The sequence below is a fragment of the Podarcis vaucheri genome (assembly GCF_965113315.1).
Source record: "Podarcis vaucheri genome assembly, chromosome: 3".
Taxonomy (NCBI): domain Eukaryota; kingdom Metazoa; phylum Chordata; class Lepidosauria; order Squamata; family Lacertidae; genus Podarcis; species Podarcis vaucheri.
In genome coordinates, this window is record NC_138761.1 from 90,949,262 (window position 1) to 90,968,754 (window position 19,493).

The following is a 19,493-nucleotide window of genomic DNA, read 5'->3' on the forward strand; positions in this document are numbered from 1 at the left end:
CTTAGATTCAACATGTCGCTAAATAACTTGCTCAAAGTATCCAGTATATTAAGATGCTTCCAATGCATTTGTCCCAATAAAATAGTGTTGCTGCCTTGTGTGTCTTGGGAGAAATACTGTGGATATACTGAAATAGATGGTAAAATGTTACTTGCACGTTCATGATCCAAGCAGCGAGCTCTGGAGAATGGTGTGTACCATATACAGTTAAATTACTGGTTTTTAAAAATACAGTGTTGCTTTGCAGAACAATATAAATTATTAAGTAATAATAATCTCATTTGATCTTACAAATATAACAAGTTTACTGAAAAACACTTAATGCTTCCATGTTTTTCTGAACCATGTTACTTACCAAGAACAAATTCAGTTACACCACACACACACACACACACACAGAGAGAGAGAGAGAGAGAGAGAGAATCCAACATGTATTTACCACAGGGAAATTAATATGCTTCTTGAACTGTGATTTCCACTTCAAATATATTCATCGAAGCTGTAAATCAGAGCGCTTCCCTACCCTCCCTTGCCCCAAAGAGAAAATTCTGGGTACACTGCAATGCAGTTTTGAGTTTATTTAGATGAGCTCTCACACTAGATTTTACAAGCTGGTGAACACTGGCAAATTATTTCTCCCACAGTACTATAACCACACATTCCCAAAACAGTATAAATATATGGTTTAACATTAATACACACCACCATTTTATCAATTACATAACAAATTATCAAGTATCCAAATATTAAGTTACGCAGGTCAAAAGGCATACAAAATATTACAGAGGTCTGCCAAATTCATGGCAGAAACTCAAGAAAAGAACAAAACAAAATCACTTCTAACAAAGCAATAGTTGGTAAACAACTTTCAAGAAGTACAATAAAAGAAATTACAAGATCTTCAGAAATGTATGATTAAGAGTGTTCAGCTACAATAAAGCATTTCTACATTAAAAAATTATTTACTAAAGTAAAGGGCATATTCTATACTTCCTGCACAAGACAAAAGGCAACATTTTACTAGAAATATTTATTTGTCCCCTCTCATCCTTTCACAGGCGCTCTGCTAAGTTGCACATTTAGTGCCAATATTTATTTAACTGTAAGGCTTTTTTGTCTGGAGACATTAAAGACTTGTGTGCTTCTGTACAGCGTGAAGGATTATTTTCTATGAGTTAACCAGAGAATGTAGGTGAATGAAGAGGGTTAAATAACAAAAGTCTAGGGTACCAGAAGTAATTGACAGTTAATCGTGTGCAAATCCTGATACTCATTCTAGTGTGATTGTGAGAGAGAAAATATAGTGAATAGGCAGATTATTCTATGAAGCCCTATCCACAAAACAGAAGACAGCTGCTAATAGGGCAATGGTCCAGATAGCTGTAGTTACTAAGAACTACACTGTGGTATACAGAAATAGTGTGCTGGGCTTTTGGCACCTAATCTCTACACATGTCATGGTAGATTTGACTACTGGGACTGCGATGGAAAAAAAACCCCTGAAATGCATGATTAAGGATAGTTTAATGATACAAATTACTAATAAGACATTTTGAAAGGCCAAGTATATTTCATGTTCTAAAAAAGATCATAATCACCATAATCTAAACGAAGTTGCTCTCCTGCCAACATTGTGGCCTACACCTATAGAAGCTTCATGTAACTTGGTTTAAGACATACATGTAGTTTTTCATGTGACCTGCCCAATTATAGATTTCATCTTCTACTTCCAAAGCCAGAAACATAGGCAGCTTGGTTTTTACTGAATACAACAGTTGTTACGGTGACCATTTGAATCTTTAAAACGCAGTCGCATTTTCGGACGATATTTCTCCAAGTAGAGAAGCTGCTTGCTGTTAAAGGCTCCACGGCGCTTCCTACAAAACATTCAAATATTGAACATGTTAATTATGAGTGCTGAAAGTAACACTACTTCACTTGTGACCAAGTATCATATGCTTAAGATAGGTTTTGTTTCTTTAGAAGTTTTAGCAAGAACAGAATCCCCACCCTCATTGTAAAAACAAGTTTTCACTTTGTACTGAAAGCCTGCCTTCTGGCATACATCTGAACTTTAAAAATGCTCTTCCAAGGACCTGCGCTTGCTGAATGAAGTGAGCCAAGCAACTGCCAGGGAGAGAGTCTTTCCGTAGTACCCAGTTATGGAATAGCCTTTCCAAGGAGGCATGCCAAGTTGCCATTTTTGCAATCTTCTGTGGCACCAGATAAATACTTCACTCAGGCTTTAAAAATAATTTAGGTAATCTGAGACTCTTTGAACTATTTTTAAATGGGGTGTGTGTGTAGAGCTATGTTTTGTTATTTATGTTAACTTCTCTTGCCTTTAATGGCTTCGTTTTACTGTTTTTTTCAGCTGTTCACTAATTTGTTATAGAGATACATACAGATGTACAAGTCACACCTACAATTCCACTTCTACTGTAGCTTCAGCCTTCGCATTTCTTCTTTTTGCCTTCTCTTGTACAATCCACTATTAGACTAGGACTTTAAAATCTCTCCTGGCACTGGCCGATTCGCAGGGACACAGCATTCATTCAGTGGAAGAGGGGCTAAAGGAAGTATTAAAAATAGCCAGATGTTTAGGCCTTGTGCTGCAAGCAACACTTTCTGAAGTATGGAATTCAAGATTTTCCTAACTGTCATTGGCAGGTATGTACAAGGCAGATACTTAATACTTACTGTCTTATGAACTGCACTGCATCCTCATACTTCATTCCACATTCAATGAGTGCAAGGGCAACTAATACAGGTGCTCTGGTGGAGGGGAAAGAACACATGTTGCAGAATGTTTCCCAATAGTCATTTTCTCCCATTTTGTAGACCCAAACAACTATTTCATAGTACACTTATACTTTGGCCCTGCAAAAATCTGGTGGATATAGTGAATTTTATTAATTGCATATGCAAACTGTATCATATTACCCAACATCATAAACTGGCGCTTGAGGAACACAAAAGCTGCCATTCACTGTTACAAATACTGATCTCCTTGCTCAGATTAGTGCAAATGTACAGGTTCCCTGTTAACACTCTGTTCAAGAGCTAATTCACTAGATATATGGGCTGCAAACTCTCATTAGTCAAAGCTTCATTGATTTGAAAAGACAATAATACACATACAGCTGCAACTTGCTACAAGCCATTCCCCAACTCGGTAAGACTAGCTAATGGAATCGGTGTTTGGTAGAGAAGTCAGAGCAGATAGCCATTTGGAGTTCTGTTTACCTTCCAAGACCAGCAACACAGTGTACAGCAATGCAACAACCAGGCTCTTCACGGAATTTAACTTTTAGGAGGTTTAGCCAATCATCAACAATCTGGATAGATGGTGGTGCTCCGTCATCAAAGGGCCAATCCTGGAATGCATGAAGTGAATAATTTCTTACCTAAACTTCCACATATTCTAGAATAGTACTTCTTAATTTGTATTACAGTTAGCAAATCACTGCCTGATTTGCGTTTCTTCTCTCGCTTTAAAACATCCATAGAAATCTGAAGGCCAGATTACCACAACCTGCATTATTTCCCCCTCCATGTTCACTCACTTGCACCATAGAAATTAAAAAATCCTATGGCTAATGTTATCTTTTTAATAAGCTACTCACCAAAACCTGAATGCCTTCTTTCTCTACTGGAGCAGTATCATAAGTGGCTTCACATACTCTTACTACTGTAGTAACTCCATACTTCTTAAGTTCCTAAGGAGAGAGAGTGATACATATCTTAATGATACCGTGTTGATGTTCATGCCCAGACTATTGCAATTTTGTGAACCATTTCAAATACAGAGGCTGTTCAGAAGACCTATAATTATTGCATTTCACGCCTTCAAGCAGCACTACTTAACAAATATCTAAAAAGACCTGAAGTATAGCAGAGCAATTCAAGTGGGCAGGAATATCTTTAAGAGCAGAAGAACCACCTGCTGGATGAGGCCACAGGTCCATCTAGTCTAACATCATGTTCTCACAGTGGCCGACCAGATGCCCATAAAAGCAGGAGCCGAGCTCAAGAGCACTCTCTTCTCTTGAGGTTTCCAGCAAGTGGTATTCACATATTACCTCTGAAAGTAGAGCTCTATCCACTTGATCATTCTGGTTGCCCTCTTCTGCCCTATACATTAGTTTAACACTTTCAATGGTTTAACGTGCTTCATTTGCATTATCTGTTTGTAATCCTTATCATAATCCTGTAATGTAATCTAGTTCCTCCCATCCTCATATGCAAGATAGATCCGAGATAATACTGACATTTGAATGTGTAGGGCATATTTATGGTGATCTAGAGTTCATGGGAGAGCAGAGGTTTGAGCTAAAAACTGACTCACAGCTCAATCTCTTAGTCACTATACTATACCAGCTCAGAGCTTCACCTACATGTAGCATGGTGCAATTGTACCACACTAAGCAAAGCTGAACACCCCCCTGCAGTCATCACAAGCAAAAACCTAAATGCAGTTTTGAGGAATTATTGAACATGCAACTACTATGCAATAAGGAAATCTGTATTGGGAATGACTGAATGGTGGTGTAAAAGAAATAAGGTTAAATTAACTCTTAACAGACCATCATGTTGGTAGTCAAGGCAAATTTCAGCAATACTAAGGCAAATTCCAGTAATACTGTTATAGCAAACTTTTCAACATTACAAAAATTAATATAAGCCTCCCACTCAAGAACCCTTACCTCTATGAACTTGTTTAAGGTTGCATTGGTTGGATTGTGAGTGATAAGGAATCTCATATTCTTGTAAGTGATTTCCACAGGAGCTGGGCGGTTCATTCGGGCCATGTTAATTTAGTTAAAACGTCCAACAAGACCAAAACTATTTTTAAAAAACAAAAAACCTAGCAGAATTGATTGGGAGAAACCGAAGTCTACTCCACTAAAAGCCACTTGAAGTTTCCCGTGCTGACAAGCATGAAGTTGGGAGCAATGGGAAATGAAATGAACCTCCTAAACAAGAAGCAGCAATTCTTCAATCCTGTAATACTGAGGCAAAGAGAAAGGCAGTGCAGCAAGGCTACCCCATCCAGGTCTGAACTCCTTTGTAAAATGCTCTGCCAATTTCAACTCAACACGTCTTATTCTGGTAACCACTCTTAAGGGGGCTTCTTGGTGGAGTAGTAATCAATTTCTATAGTTCACTTGTCTGCATAGAGGCCGTGCTGTGCCTGGCAGTAGTCCCCACTGCCCTTCAGAAACTCCATAAATGTGTGACCAAGAACACCACAGAACTGCTGCAAAGAGAGAAAAAAAGAAGAGCACATTTGTCAGTGACTGAGCAGGTATCTTTACAAATAGCTTATTCTTGGGTAAAGGTAACATTAAGGAATGAACCACCAATATTGAGAATGTCCTTAATTTAGACCAGGCGTAGGCAAAGTACGGCCCTCCAGATGTTTGGGACTACAATTACCACCATCCCTAGCTAACAGGACCAGTGGTCAGGGATGATGGGAATTGTAGTCCCAGACATCTGGAGGGCTGGGGTTTGCCTATGTCTGATTTAGACAAACTCGTTTCTTCTAAAATAAGAAAACCTACTTTACTGTATTGCAGATATTTTGATCATCCTTGCAATTCCTCAGGTTAATTTAAAAACAGCATTCAGGAAGACTGACAGCTCTCTCTCTCTGTCTCCCAAGAGGTGGTAAACTCAAGTGATTAGTATCAAGAACAGACCTTTGTTCTGGATCACTTTCCATTCTGCAGAAGGTGCAGGAATTTTTCCTTCCAAACTTAAAGAGTGTAGAGATCTAAAGATGCCTGTCACATGGCCTCCCAAATGAAACCCTGTTTATTACAACATGTATACATTACACAAATTCTAAATGACTTGGAGGCAACATTTGTGGTGTTTTATGATTTATTAACAATCCTGTGAATAAGGTGTATGGTCATCCATTTAGCCCTATGGTAACCCACAACCCCACAGATAACCAGAGACCTGAACTCTGGTCACCGTAGCCCCAGGTGAGCATTACACTGGCTATTTAAGACAGGAGCAATCCTTTACAGTTCCTTTGCATGGGAGAAGGCAGCTGGTGTATAGCATTTACCGCGTTTTCAGAGAAGGGAGGAGGTGAGTGAAACAGGATGGATGACCATCCCATGAAATATTATTTGTAAGAGTGGTACTAATGTTTAAAAACAAAACAAAATCCAAACTGGAATGTGACATGCAGCCTACTTTTCTAAGTAAAACCAGCATTAAACCTGACTCGAACTTAATTCAGAAGCCAGTTATTAAAATGATGAAGTGCTTAATAGAGGGAAAATGCCAATGAACTCAATTTACTTAGGTTGGGAATCAGCAGCTTGTATCAAGAGTTTGGATGCTGAAGGAGGACACTTAAATAATACATATTTAATTGCAAGAAAAGCACTAGATGGTGAATCTACTAATGAGAACCCTCTCTTCGGGGTCCTGCCTATGGGTCTTAAAGGGCTTATCAAAATCATGCTTTCATGCTTTGAAGCAAGCCACCTACAGGAATTTCGGTGTGATTATAACACTGTTCATGATACAACTCTTCCCACTCAGGGGGTTTCATGGGCACTGGCAGTTAAGCCAGTAAATGGCAAATTCCAAGTAGCCTCCTCGTTCAAGATGAGGAAAGCAGTTTTACTAAAGCAATGTTCATTACTGGGAGAATTACCGAATTTTTCAGTGTATAACACAGCCCCTACTTTTGGGGACTCAAATTTATGAAAATAGGGGAAGATGACACCTGTGTATAAGACAACCCCCTTTTAAAACATTATTTTAGAGGGGGAAACCTATCCCCCACCCCCTTTTCTTAATTTTGAGTCCCCAAAAATAGGGGATGTCTTATACACAGGGGGCAGGTGTTATACATGGAAAAATACGGTAATCTGATTGCTTCATGTAAGTTTTTACAGAAGTTTTAAAGCTTGACTAAATTAAGCAAGTTCTATTAACACATGCACCTAAAGAATTATAAGCTATACAGGTCACTCACAACATACACAATTTAAACTTTACATGGTTGCAGGCCATTCAGTTGAAATCACAAAAATTAAAACACAAGAACTTGCAAAAAACCTCCCAGACTCATGTAAGAAAGGCAGAGAACTTTAAAATTCTCCGCCTTGCTTTGTGGGGAGAATGGGGGGATACCCGTATGGCATATGAGCTGTAGAAGGTAAGATTGCTTGTGAGGTGGTTCAAGCATACACATTGTTGCATATACCGTATGCACCATCTGTGAATGGGTGCAAACTCAGTTTAAATACAAGGAGTCCTGCCAAATGCCGCAGCTGAAGTGTAAGAACAAAGGTCTGGCAAGTTTAGGGGAGGGGCTTATTCAGCCAAAGTTTGAATACATACCCATTGCTTGTTGGTAATTTAACATTAAAAATGATAAACCAGATGTGATCTGGATTCTATAGATACAAGGAAGAGGATGGCAAGCAGGGGGCATTTGAAGTTGAAATCACTAGATGAGAATCAATTAGGACTGGTAGATCAAAGAGCTATGGAGAAAAGAAATGGAATGGCCATTTTACAGTTTACACAGGGCCAGTGCAATTATTACTGAGGAAAGGCCATGTAACAGCATTAGTGAATACATTCAACCAGAGTGGCATAGCTGTAACATCATGCAGGTAAATCCTGCAGTCTCTACACAATTACAATCAATGTGATAGTGGACAATGGACTTTAAACCAAAACCAACTATGATCCTAACTCACAATTTACTAAAAAGCTAATCTTCAGTCAGCCAATAAACTCTGAGCCAAATATGCCTCTCGAGTTCGTTATGAGGACAAGATAGGTTTGTGCTACTTTTCTACCATACTACCACAGCTGAAATTATGAATCAAAATTGTTCAACAAATATATAGTAGCTTCCTTAACCTGGTGCTCTTAAGAGGTTGTTGAACTATAACATCCTTGAACATGCTGGTAGGAGCCTATGCAAGTTATACTCCAGCAACATCTGTAGGGCACTGTATTGGGGAAGGATGATTTAGACTGCTTATTTTCAAACTGTATCTTATTCATGAAGTGTGATTATTTCCCCCACACACCCATTTAATAAAACAGTTGTAATAAGACACCAACGCCTCCATTTACTTATTTTTGCCAGAACAAGAACTACCCTATAATACTACCATGTCAATTCTGAGCCACAAGGTAGGGCTTATCTGAAAGGAGGCGGGGTAAAGGGAGCGCAGATAAAGAATTTACTATCAGCCAACACCAAATAAATATTTAGCTGCCCCCAAACAGCTGCACCCACAGATGCTCTTAAAGATAACTCTTTTTCAGGCCAAGGCAGCTGAGTTGTCATGGTTATAGTAACAAACCCAAGAGCAGCATTGAATTCTCATCAGTATGCCAACTTTATTTTGATGAAACTCAAGAATGGTAAGTTTCCATATATCATGAAACTTCTCAAACACTGTGCATTGTACGTAGAAACAAAAGACACTACATTTTTAAAAATACTGTTAAGCCTGAGATATTTCTACAACAGAAGAGTAAATAATCTGCACATGAGCTGCCCATCATCTAACACCATCCAAACCACATTCTTGGCTTTTGACTATACAGAGAGACACAGAAAGAAGGAATCATTCCACTTAAGATACTCATATTAATCAGTTAATCCAAGAGATCAAATTTTGTCTTCTCTGGTAATGCCATCTACAGGCAATTCTCAACTCACAGAGCAAAATTTATACACTTTAACGTACTGTGTGCTTGAAAACTTTATGTTCTGATATGGGGTGTGGATCTAGAACTAGTACAGTCTGCTTCTGTGTTTTAATTTGAACATCTTGCTACTTACATATTTTTTCCAAGGAACAAACTGACTCAGATAAGACATATACACTCCTTGGAATCACAGCAATTGTGAAACACCAAAAGTTGTTGCATTTGTCTGTTGACAAATGATCTTAGAACTGACATTCTCTCCCATCCTGAAATGCTCACTGGCCTGCAATGTTTAGGTTCACCAGTTAGATTAAAGACTTAATGAACAAGAAAGGAGATTCCTAATCAGAAAGATTTGTTTAAAATAGTGTTCAGAAAAACTGCAGGAAGCATTCCCCCATTCTCAGGTATAGGAAGGAATGGTCCCAAGATGCTGTTTTTTAATTGCATCCATGCCTGTCTTCTATGTGTATGCCTCTTGTTCAAGATTTTATTTATTGCTCATTACAATGGCTCTCTGGGCAATGTTATGATTGCACACTGTAAGCAATATAAAACAGCCAGTTCATATAATACTGAACATAACAATTAACGATAATGGTGGGATCCAGAGACCCCCCAGGGCAGAGTTCTGCACACTGAAGTGTGGGAGCAATGCATTTTTTGCCTACTCCCCAAATATGCTCTCGAGAGTAGGAGGATCTTTTGGAACAGTATGAGAACCTCCACAGAAGGAACCTCATTGTAGCCAATACAGTCCTTCTGTTCACTGGTGGCTTTGATTCAACATAAACTCCTGCCCCTTAAATGCAATGGTGAAAGTGGTGCTTCTTGCTGATGATCCTCCTCTTTCCTCTGGAGTTCCTGTCCCAATCTACTCCAGAGGTGGTGTGTGTGTGTGTGTGTGTGTGTGTGTGTGGCTTTAGGTGGTGAGGAGTACTGAAGAAGAGCAAGGGTTAAATCATTTAAATCACCAGAACCTTCTGTTCATGGAAAGACAGCCCTGGAGACAACCCAGTACTTTTAAATACAAGAACTTCTTAAATGTACAGTTAAGATAAAAGGACAGCACATAAACCTAACTGAACAACTTTTAAAGGAACACTGTAGCAATAGAAGACAAAGAAAAGGAGAGAAGAAATTGAAGGCTATGAAGCTAAAATAGAAATTTGACCACAGCAAAATTTATCTATTTATCCTGTAATCTGAGAGTTCACTTATTATAGTCAACACATTTTAAACTTAGTACTAGTTCATTCCTCTTTGCACAAGATGCTCTCTTTTCAAGACAAATTAATCTGATCTGGATGACTGGGGAACTGTCAGAACTAAGGGTCGCACAGGTAAGCTCCACTGTGTATCAAGTTATTGCACTTTAAGAACTGTTTATTACATAGTTTCAGCCCACAGTTGTAAATTAATAGTGGTTGTCTCTGACAAGCAAACTGACCACTACAAACAGTTGTCACTGAAACAGAGGGATATGTTGTGGCTTAATTAGTAATTTCATATGTGCCTACTCTGCATAGTATTTGCCTATCTGAACTACATGTTCCAAGTATTATTGCAACAGGGAATCTGTTACAAACAGGTCTGCTCCAAGTCCTACTGAAACTAAAGTTGCTATTTTATTTTGACAAATGACAACTTTGGGCTTCGTGCAGATTTTTGAAGGTAAAAAAGCTTCTGCCATGTTGCGAAGAGTCCTAAAGTCTTTCAAACTAAATAGCATATGCATTTATTGAACACAGCCACTTTAGGTTCTTCCCGTTTCCTCCACACATCCTACACTAGCAACCACACTCAAAGCATCAGGACAAGCAAGTGAGCTGTAGAGCATGACTTGGCTGGAAAGCCATTGGAAACTGCCTAGAACCATAGGAAGAAACCAAGATTAGAATGCTGCCCTGAGAACTGCATAAAAGTAGCTTGATTAGAAGTGTGTGGGAAGGTGCAAGAAGTAGATGAAATGGGAAAAGTGACAAATGACAAGAAGGAGGAATAACAGAAGGAACTTCTGAGGAGGTGGAAGCTCTGGAATTGGGATGGGGCAGGTGCCTGAATCAGTGAGCAGGCATGGTAGCCATTTCATGATACATGAATAATTGCCTCCTCCAGTTAAAAATTCAGGCTACAGCAAAAGACAGCCAGCAGTAGAAACTCCTCCAGACTCAAAGGATTTTAGATTTAAGAACTGTTCAATGTGTCTTTACAAATCCCCACTGATTTTGATCAGGTTCTAATTTCTGCTTACAAAATGAATCTGGATTGATTATGGCACACCCTGTTCCATGAAAAAAATATCATTATCACTGCCTTTAGCCAATTATAGCTTTTACAATTTTTCTTAAGTAGCCAAAGCATTTGTATGGAGTCTCAAAAAAAATCGAGGAATGTGGACATCTTAACTACTGGAATTCAAAAATTTATTGGTTATTGACTTTAGAAATTACTTTGAAAAATATGCAAACCAACCATTCCCCAAGTGTTTAGAAATTAACTTGATTTTTTGGGGGGAGATACCTTCATAAATTGGGTGTTGAAGTCCTCTTAGACTTACAGCACATCATGGCCTCATATAAACAAACTTACCAGGATGTTCCAAATTACAGTAAATACAATCCTGTGACTCAGCTGAAAGATTGACTGCCTTGTTAACTCAAAACCTATAAACCACATCTCCTTTCTTGACACTTAATATGCTTCTCACATGACACACAAGTACATGCTTCCTCAGCCCAAGTGACAGGGTCTCCCTAGCAAAGCAGACACGAGGTCGTGTTCCAGACTGTCGCTCTCTTCCCACCCTAGCAACCGACTGCGCAAGAAACCTGGCAAAAAAAATCTTTTTGCCCCGATCGCGTCTTTTTCGCGGTTCCCCCTTCTTCCGGCGTGACTGCAGCGGGAGCGGGAAGCAGCGTGCTCGTCATCTGCATGCAGACAGCAGAGACGGGAAAGCCACGCTGACCCGGCCCCGCCAGATGTCCTCTCCACTCTCCCTTCACCCCCTCCCCGCACGCCCCAGTGGTGAGTCACACTCGGAAGCGCAATAGCCCCGCCGTGGCCAGGTAGCGGCCGGGACATGTCTCGACTTGTTTCCTTTCCTCACCTCAACGAACCGAGCCACGCAGCAAGGGGCGGAGAGAAACGCCCCCGCTTCCTTTCCCGGAGTCACGACTCACAGCGAAGCCCATTGATACAATTCGGGTGGGGGGGGGAGAGAATCTGGCGTGCTTCATTCGCGCTGCCTAGGATCGGGTGCATCTCTTGGGCAGAGGTAGGCACCAAGGGCGGACTGGCCTTTTCTAACGGAGATGCAGTCACCCAGAGTATGGGAAGAGGCGGCTAATGACTACTGTACTCAATAAGAACTGCCCCAAATCTTTCTGCACGCGGCGTCCCTTCTGAACCCGCTTTAAGACAAGCGGAGGCGGAATCCGAATTGTTGAGGCTGGCGTTTGCGATTGAATACACTCGTTCCCCTATTTTAAACACGCACGATTTCACCAACGTACGTGTGTGTGTTTCTCCCCCCACACGCCACCGGCAATCCTTGCTCTGTTCCCTTGCTTGCATCCTTCGCCTCCCAACTGGCGGGGGCTTTCAGGGGATACACACGGCCCGGTGACCCCCCCCCCAAAAAAGCAGCGCGGCGCCACCCGGCGTAAAAAAAGGGGGGCATCGGGCAAACGACACGTCGTCGCGACGGGGTTTAAAGGTCGAGAGACACGCCGCAGAGACAACCCCCGATGGGCCGGGCACGGATTGAAAGGAAGCGGGGGGCACGTGGCGCGCGCGGCAGGGCCATGTAAACCCCCACCCCATGCAGCATGGCGGTGGGGCTTGCAGGCTAACCGACCCCCTCCCCCCCCCGACCGCAAACATCAAGGAGATGCTTGTTGCTGCTGCTTCGCTCCCTCCATCCGCGCGGCTACTTCTCCCCCCACCCCACCCCTTCCAGACAGTGGCGACGCCGCCGCCGCCTCCCGCCCAGACGCCTCCTTCGGAAAGGGCGTCGAAGCCCTCTTCTCTCACTCTATGCCTCCCCTCCATGGCCCAGTCGAGTCAGGACGCGGCCATCTGCCGCCGCCGCTTTCACAGCGACATGGGGAAAGGAGCCCAGAGAAAGAAGAACAGGTTGAGGGAGCGGCGTCGTCCTCCCTTTTCTAGAAGAGAATGGAGGCTTTGTGTGCCGCCGCCGCCTCGCCTGAGAGGACGGCGCCTCAGCTGGGAAGGGGGGGGCGCTTCCACGACATGCCCGCCCGCCTGATGGAAACGCCGTCGGGGCCCAAGGAACAAAGAAACGAACATGGAGGGAGAGAAAGAGAGAAGGGGGGGGGAGAGGGGGAAAACGGTGATTAGAGGCGGCGAGAGGGTCGCCCGTTACTCACAGGAATATGGTTACTCATTGAAGACTGTAGCCTGATCATACAGCCTGGGTGCTGAGGGCGCCACCGCCGAGGGCAGGAGGAGCTGAGCCTGAGGGAAGCGGAGGCGGCCGCGGAGGTGGTGGTGCCGGAGCAGGGCGGCGGCGATGGACCATGCAGGGCGGAGGAGGAGCCGGAGGGGGAGAGAAAGAGAGAGAGAAGGGGGGGGGGAGAGACCGAAGAGGGGGGCGCGCGCGCGGACACGAGGAGGAGGAGGAGGAGCTCCTCTTGCTCTCGCTGCTGGTGCTTCTGGTAGCGGCGGCGGCGGCGTTGCTAACGCGGCTCTGACGGCAGAAAGGAAAAGCGGCAGGGCGTGGGAGGGGCTCGGGGAGGAGCTGCGGCGGGGCCTCTGCTCGCGCACTCTTCTGCGCAAGGCAAGCAGAAAAGCGGGGAGGCTGGAGTGGGCGGAGCTGTCTTTAAGCGCCGCCCCGCTCTCCGGCGCGCGCGTGTCATGCGACGCCCCGCCCCGTTCCTCTCCAACCCTCTAACCCGTTGCCTTTACGAAAAGCAGGGGGGGGGGAGCTCGGAAGCTTTGCCGCGTCACAAACGCCTCCCGCGAGCGGCGGCGCCCGGCCAATCGGAGGCGTCGGAAGGGCGCGCGCGCGGCCACGGTCAGGCGTGTGGCGGTGGGCGGGGATTTAGAAGGGAGGGGGAGGAGGAGTGGGAAAGGGCGGGGAAAAGGAAGAGGCTAAAGGCGGAGGGAGCCGGTGAGAACCGGTTTGGTAGAAAGTCGGCCTGCGAACAAGCAAGCAAGCGGTGGCCGCGGGCGGGGAGGTGGCGCCAGCAGAAGGGCGGAGCGAGGCAAGCGCCGGCCCTGATTGGTGTCCTCGCTGCGAGCCTCCCTTGCGCTGTTTGCCTTTGAAAGGCCGGAGCCGGAATTCTTCGGATAAGCGGCTGCCTTGAGAGGCGGGTGCTTCTGACTGTATTGAGTCCCTTTGAGAAGAGAAACCACCTCAGCGTTGCAGTAGAGCGCGCGCGCGCGCACACACGCCCCACCTGCTCAGAGATAATGTTGCAGACCCTCACCAGTTTAACAGGTGTGGTGTATTGCTGCGGCATAAACTCCCTGCAGGTTGAGAAGTTTCCATTTCATGAACTGCCTTCCGCGGGGGCAAATCCCTGGGTCGCACATAAAGATGTTAGGGGTGACGGCTGCCGTCAGTCGCCGCTCCACGGCAGCAGAGCCAGTGGTCGGGAACGGTGAAAGCAGCAGCGGGTCGACGTCTGGGTCTGTAGGAAGGCATTTGTTGGGGTTATCCCTGAAATATGTTTTGTGGCACCATAACAGATTCATTGTGGTCCTCTTCTGAGAAGGTGGTTTTGTGTGCTTGTGTCAAGAGGTTAAAAAGGTCCCGCGAGACTTTGCAAAGTTTTTGTTGAATTGAAGCAATGTAAATTTACACTGCCATGTTGACAGCGGTGACCTTAAACAGCTGCTTGCTATGTGGTTTGTACAAGAAGAGTTGCAGCTCAAACGCACTTCGGAGCAAGTCCTGTTGAGATCCATGAAACTTAACATGCACAAAACCAGAGCTATAAGGATTGCAGCCTGAGGGGAAAAACATTTCAGGTCTATCCACAACCTGGACTGCTTTGTAGCAACTTTGTTTCAACTGCAGTATATTTCTGGAAGCATGAGCATAGCGGGGGGGGCAGAGGGGCAGCTGCTAACTGACCAATCACATCGATTATGCTCCCCCTAACAAAAATCCTGGCTATGCCCATGTCTGGAAATATTGCTGAAATTCTAAAATGGGAGATGCATGGGGCTCACACCCTCTTCACAGGAAACTTTGGGTTGCACTGGGTGCCAAATCTAGGAGTGCTGCAGGGCACTGCAACTATGACATAGTGGATTGAGCAGAAAAGAAGGAAAGGCAGGAGGGGCATGTGCTGAATTTTGGCCTCACACAGGTCGCTGCTGAAATTTGAAAGACAAAATTCCACCCTTGTTCCAGGTCAACAATACATTCTTACTATGACTTCCCTTGTTCCAAAATTGCTCACTGGCATTGAAATGGAGACCAGCACTAACTCCTGGTGAACTTTTACACAGTTGATTTAGCTTCCTCTATGGAATTTATATTTCTTTTAATTGGAAGGAAGTGATCCTAGCAGTAACTCTAGCACTATACAATAGGACAGCTAAAACAGTTTATAGATGCAGGTTAACTACTTATTTTTTCGAGACTAAATCAACTAGACTCCAGTGCATAGCTGTCAACCGTCCCTTTTTTTGGTGGGAAATTCCCTTATTCATGCGCCGTTTCCCACTGCTATCCCGGATTGTTAGATATCCCGTAGACTGTCCCTGGGACAGGTGAGGCTGCTGATCCCTTATTTTCGAGGCTGCTGATACTATTTTCCGATCTGAAAGTTGACAGCTATGCTCAACAGGATTGGTCTTCGTCTGGTGGATCTGCATCCACTAGTGGATTTAGGTGGCCGGACCTAAGGTGTGGGTCTCTCACTTACAAATATATAGTGTAAAACTGAAAAATGGATTCTTAGATGCATGTCTGGACTACATGTGGGTCCTTGGTCTGAAAAGGTTGAGAACTATTGCTATAGAGCAGGTACTGGGAACCTTTGGCTCTTCAGATACTACTGCACAACAATTCCCATCAACCCCAGAAAGTATGCCTAGTGGCAAAGGGTCCCCACACCTGCTCCACAGTGACCTTTGCCAATGCAACAATCATCCCATCACTCCCTGCCTTTCATTCCTTACTTTACTCTTTGTTAAATGCATATTGATTGCAAACAATGGTGGTTATTCCTGAAGTTCCCATAAGAATAAAACTAGGAGGGAGAGAAATGGTTGCCGTAGAAAGTCTGATACTCAGTTTAGGATTCAAGAGAGGATAACCTTTCATTTCCAAAACGATCAACAAAATGTAGACGAGGAATAGACTTTGAAAGGGATTTTGCCACAGAACTGAAAGGTGGCATTAAAAATACTTAAATAAACAAAACTGATTGATAAACTACACGTTGTTAATTTGGGGAACGGGGGGTGGGGGTGGGTACAAAAATGCTTCCACAAGCTAGAGAAATTTTGTTCACATTTAAAAGAAGAAAGAGTTTTCCAAATCCACCCACAGCATCACCCCCAAGATGCTATTCAGTGCCAGAGAATTTCTTTTAAAATACACTTCTATTGATATCAGGCCAGAATAACCGCAGTTCTGTGAACATGAGACCAAAATCATTTTGCATTTCAACATCTTCAGATCAGAAAGCACCTCAAATCATCTTTAGAAATGTGTTTGTTGAGTTGCCTCTGAGATCCTTTTACAACCTCCAGGCAGGCATCCATATTACAGATAGAATCTGACTGTAGGAAAACGTGTTTGGCATTACAGAAAAGAAGGTGCAGTGGAACCTGTAGCTGTTTACAGGAAACATATTGACCTACCTGTTTGCGCATCAGCCGCACCTATTAAGACAAACCCTTTTGAGTTTCGTGATTATAAACCAGGTATGTCCTGGTTTAAAATCCAATATGCAGGTTTTATCTGCTTATGCCTATACAGTCATTTGCACCCTTCTTAATGCTTTATTCATATAAATTAGCACTATATTGAGATATGACTTTTTAAAAAGTATTTATTTGCTTAACTCTCACCCTGAAGTTGCACCAGTCAACATTTTCTGAGCACACTGCTATTAGAAAAGATTACTAGGACCCGATTTTATGTCTTATATTTGTGTTGGCTCTGATCCATAACAGGAAGTGGCTGCAGGGCTCAAAGTGTAAAGAGAAAATATGTGGGATAGGTTGGTTTCAGATTAGGAGAGGCATAGTTATCTATGTAAAAGAAGTGGGATGGTTTTTAGTTCATCTGAGAAAGTGGAGTATCATTCCACCTTACTTTGAGCATTGCTTTAGGGCAGGCATGGCCAAACTTTGCCCTCCAGATGTTTGGGGACTACAGTTCCCATCATCCCTGACCACTGGTCCTGCTAGCTAGGGACAATGGGAGTTGTAGTCCCAAAACTTCTGGAGGGCCTAGTTTGGCCATGCCTGCTTTAGGGGGACACACACTACCATCCTTAACCAACAAAGAGGAGATGGGTCAAAATATGGTGGCAGACAAGTCAGTAGCAGAATGCTACGGGGAGTCCCCAGATTGCATAATCACTTGGAACAAAATCAAACTTCTGGTTGTCATTAAGTGCATTTCCAAGGAATTGGTCCCATTGCACAAGGAAAGTGAAAAGGGAGGGGTTCAGGAAGACTTCATTTGTTTTGCTTTGTTTTGCTTTTTTAAAAAATGTACCAGGACTGTAAGCATAGGAGAGTGAGGAGACACACTTTCACCCAATGCTGAAAATACAAAATGCTCCCCCAATAGCTGATATTAACTGCAGAGAGGAAACAAACATACACTCAGATTGTGCTGGTTCATCATTGCTTCTGTGGTAAATAGCAGTTTGGGAAGATCTACATTGATATGCTAGGGATCTGCCTTGAAGAACTGGCATGCATCAAAGGGTGAACTCCTTTCTCCACACAAACTGGGAGTATATCAAACTGCATCCCACACAGATCCTTCCTCTCCCCCAACAACAAAACTTTGGGAAATCAAATCACATTTAATTCCAGTCTTCTCTGCCACAGAGAGGTAATAATTAAGGACAAATACTATATATGAAGTGCTTTTGGTATTTTTAAAATCTATAAGTGAAGTAGACTAGAGCATCATGCCAGAACTGTGTTTTCATTCAAACAAAAAATCTCTTGAATCACCTACTTGTGCTTGGTTCAGGACTGGTATAGATTGGGCAAACTAATGGTACAGAACATAGACAGCTTTCATTAAATTATGAGATGCTTTGAATTGCATCACTTTATTATGCATCACTATTGTTATTATTATTATCATTACTATTATTATGATTATTGAATAAGCAGACATGCTCATAGATAATCCCAACAAAACCCACAAAGGATTCTATTTGTTAACACCTGATTGTTAACAGTTCAGTGTACCGGATGAAGCAAAGATCACCAGTGTTCAAGCAATGATTCTTCAACATCAACTTTGTTGGACTGGTCATGTTGTGCGGATGCCTGATTATCGTCTTCCACAGCAACTACTCTATTCCGAACTTAAAAATGGAAAGCGTAATGCTGGTGGTCAACAAAAGAGATTTAAAGACTGTTTCAAGGCAAATCTTTAAAAATGTAGTAGAAACACCGACAACTGGGAAACATTGGCCTGCGAGCGCTCCAGTTGGAGAACAGCCTTTACCAAACATGTTATAGACTTTGAAGACACTTGAACTCATAACTCAAGGGGAAAACGTGCTAAGAGGAAGGCACGTTTGGCAAATCCACACTGTGATCAACTCCCAGCCGGAAACCAATGTCCCCACTGTGGAAGGAGGTGTGGGGTCCATAATTGGCCTCCACAGTCACTTATGGACTCATTGTTAAAACCGTGTTTATGGAAGACAATCTTACTCGACTACGAGTGATCGTCAAAGAAGAAGTAGTTCTGGAAACAATGGTTTTGGCAAGGAAAGTTCGTTAATTTGATTACACATTTTACTTAGCAATGCAAAGAAATGGCTTCAGGCTCCAATGACAAAAAACACACCTTTAGGATCTAGAGATGAAAGGAGCTAACAGAGTAACAGAGTAACAATGGTGTCATTTTCAGTTTTAGATATAAGAGAGGCATTTTATCAGTGGTTATTCTAATGGAAATTCTAATGGAAAACATAAGAAATCCTTACAGATAATCAACAGTGCTGGATTTCCCTCCCTCTATAATGACTGCTGCAGAGACATTCCATAAAATTTGACCTGGGAGTTGAAATAGGGCAGAACTGATATAATCTATCAAAAAGTATCCTTTGAACTATAATTATTTGCAGTGGATTGTCTAGCTGTTTTGAAAAACAATTATTTGCTTGTTCCTGCTGATAAGAGTTTGTGACACTTCATAATCTCTCCAGCATTTGCCCATCCCCATTCTTAAGATCAGAATCTTTAGATTTAATTTGGATCAGATATCATATAAAACAATCATTACACAGAAACACAAAGAATCCCTTGCTTTTTTAAAACTGTGTAGGGCTTTTGCAGTTACAACCACTCCTGCAATTTTTAAATGTATACCATTTATTGGTTTTTGTATCTTTTTACATAACATTACAGTTAATAAATAAGAACAATAAAAATAAAGGTCAATAAAGGATCCTAGCAATTTGTAGTGCATTTCTATATATTTAAAGGGAACGCAAACGCAATAGAACATTAAGACATAAGAGCCGCCTGCTAGATGAGGCCAGTGACCCATCTAGTCCAGCATCCTGTTCTCACAGATGCCTGGGAAGCTTGAATGC

General features: G+C 42.8%; 2 protein-coding genes across 2 annotated transcripts; both read right to left on the reverse strand.

Moving 5' to 3' along the window:
• Positions 1 to 563: 563 nt before the first annotated feature.
• On the reverse strand, positions 564 to 4,846 carry PTP4A1 (protein tyrosine phosphatase 4A1). The gene is made up of 5 exons (XM_082218403.1): positions 4,707 to 4,846; positions 3,627 to 3,719; positions 3,247 to 3,377; positions 2,701 to 2,775; positions 564 to 1,877 (listed from the first exon to the last, which is right to left on the reverse strand). Exons 1-5 carry the CDS (start codon positions 4,809 to 4,811, stop codon positions 1,760 to 1,762), a joined length of 522 nt encoding a protein of 173 aa, XP_082074529.1. The 5' UTR covers positions 4,812 to 4,846; the 3' UTR covers positions 564 to 1,759.
• A 231-nt stretch (positions 4,847 to 5,077) lies between these two features.
• On the reverse strand, positions 5,078 to 13,593 carry LOC309529934 (uncharacterized protein). Its single transcript, XM_082218420.1, has 2 exons — positions 13,101 to 13,593; positions 5,078 to 5,260 (listed from the first exon to the last, which is right to left on the reverse strand). Exons 1-2 carry the CDS (start codon positions 13,137 to 13,139, stop codon positions 5,165 to 5,167), a joined length of 135 nt encoding a protein of 44 aa, XP_082074546.1. The 5' UTR covers positions 13,140 to 13,593; the 3' UTR covers positions 5,078 to 5,164.
• Between the last annotated feature and the right edge of the window lie 5,900 nt (positions 13,594 to 19,493).

Excerpts from the sequence above, each read along its gene's own strand:
- PTP4A1 (XM_082218403.1), bottom strand. The coding sequence starts at position 4,811 with ATGGCCCGAATGAACCGCCCAGCTCCTGTGGAAATCACTTACAAGAAT. Across the intron at positions 2,776-3,246 it reads TGTGTTGCTGGTCTTGGAAG|AGCACCTGTATTAGTTGCCC; the intron begins GTAAACAGAACT and ends CCCCTCCACCAG. Across the intron at positions 1,878-2,700 it reads GCAGTGCAGTTCATAAGACA|GAAGCGCCGTGGAGCCTTTA; the intron begins GTAAGTATTAAG and ends AATGTTTTGTAG.
- LOC309529934 (XM_082218420.1), bottom strand. The coding sequence starts at position 13,139 with ATGATCAGGCTACAGTCTTCAATGAGTAACCATATTCCT. Across the intron at positions 5,261-13,100 it reads CAATGAGTAACCATATTCCT|CAGTTCTGTGGTGTTCTTGG; the intron begins GTGAGTAACGGG and ends CTCTCTTTGCAG.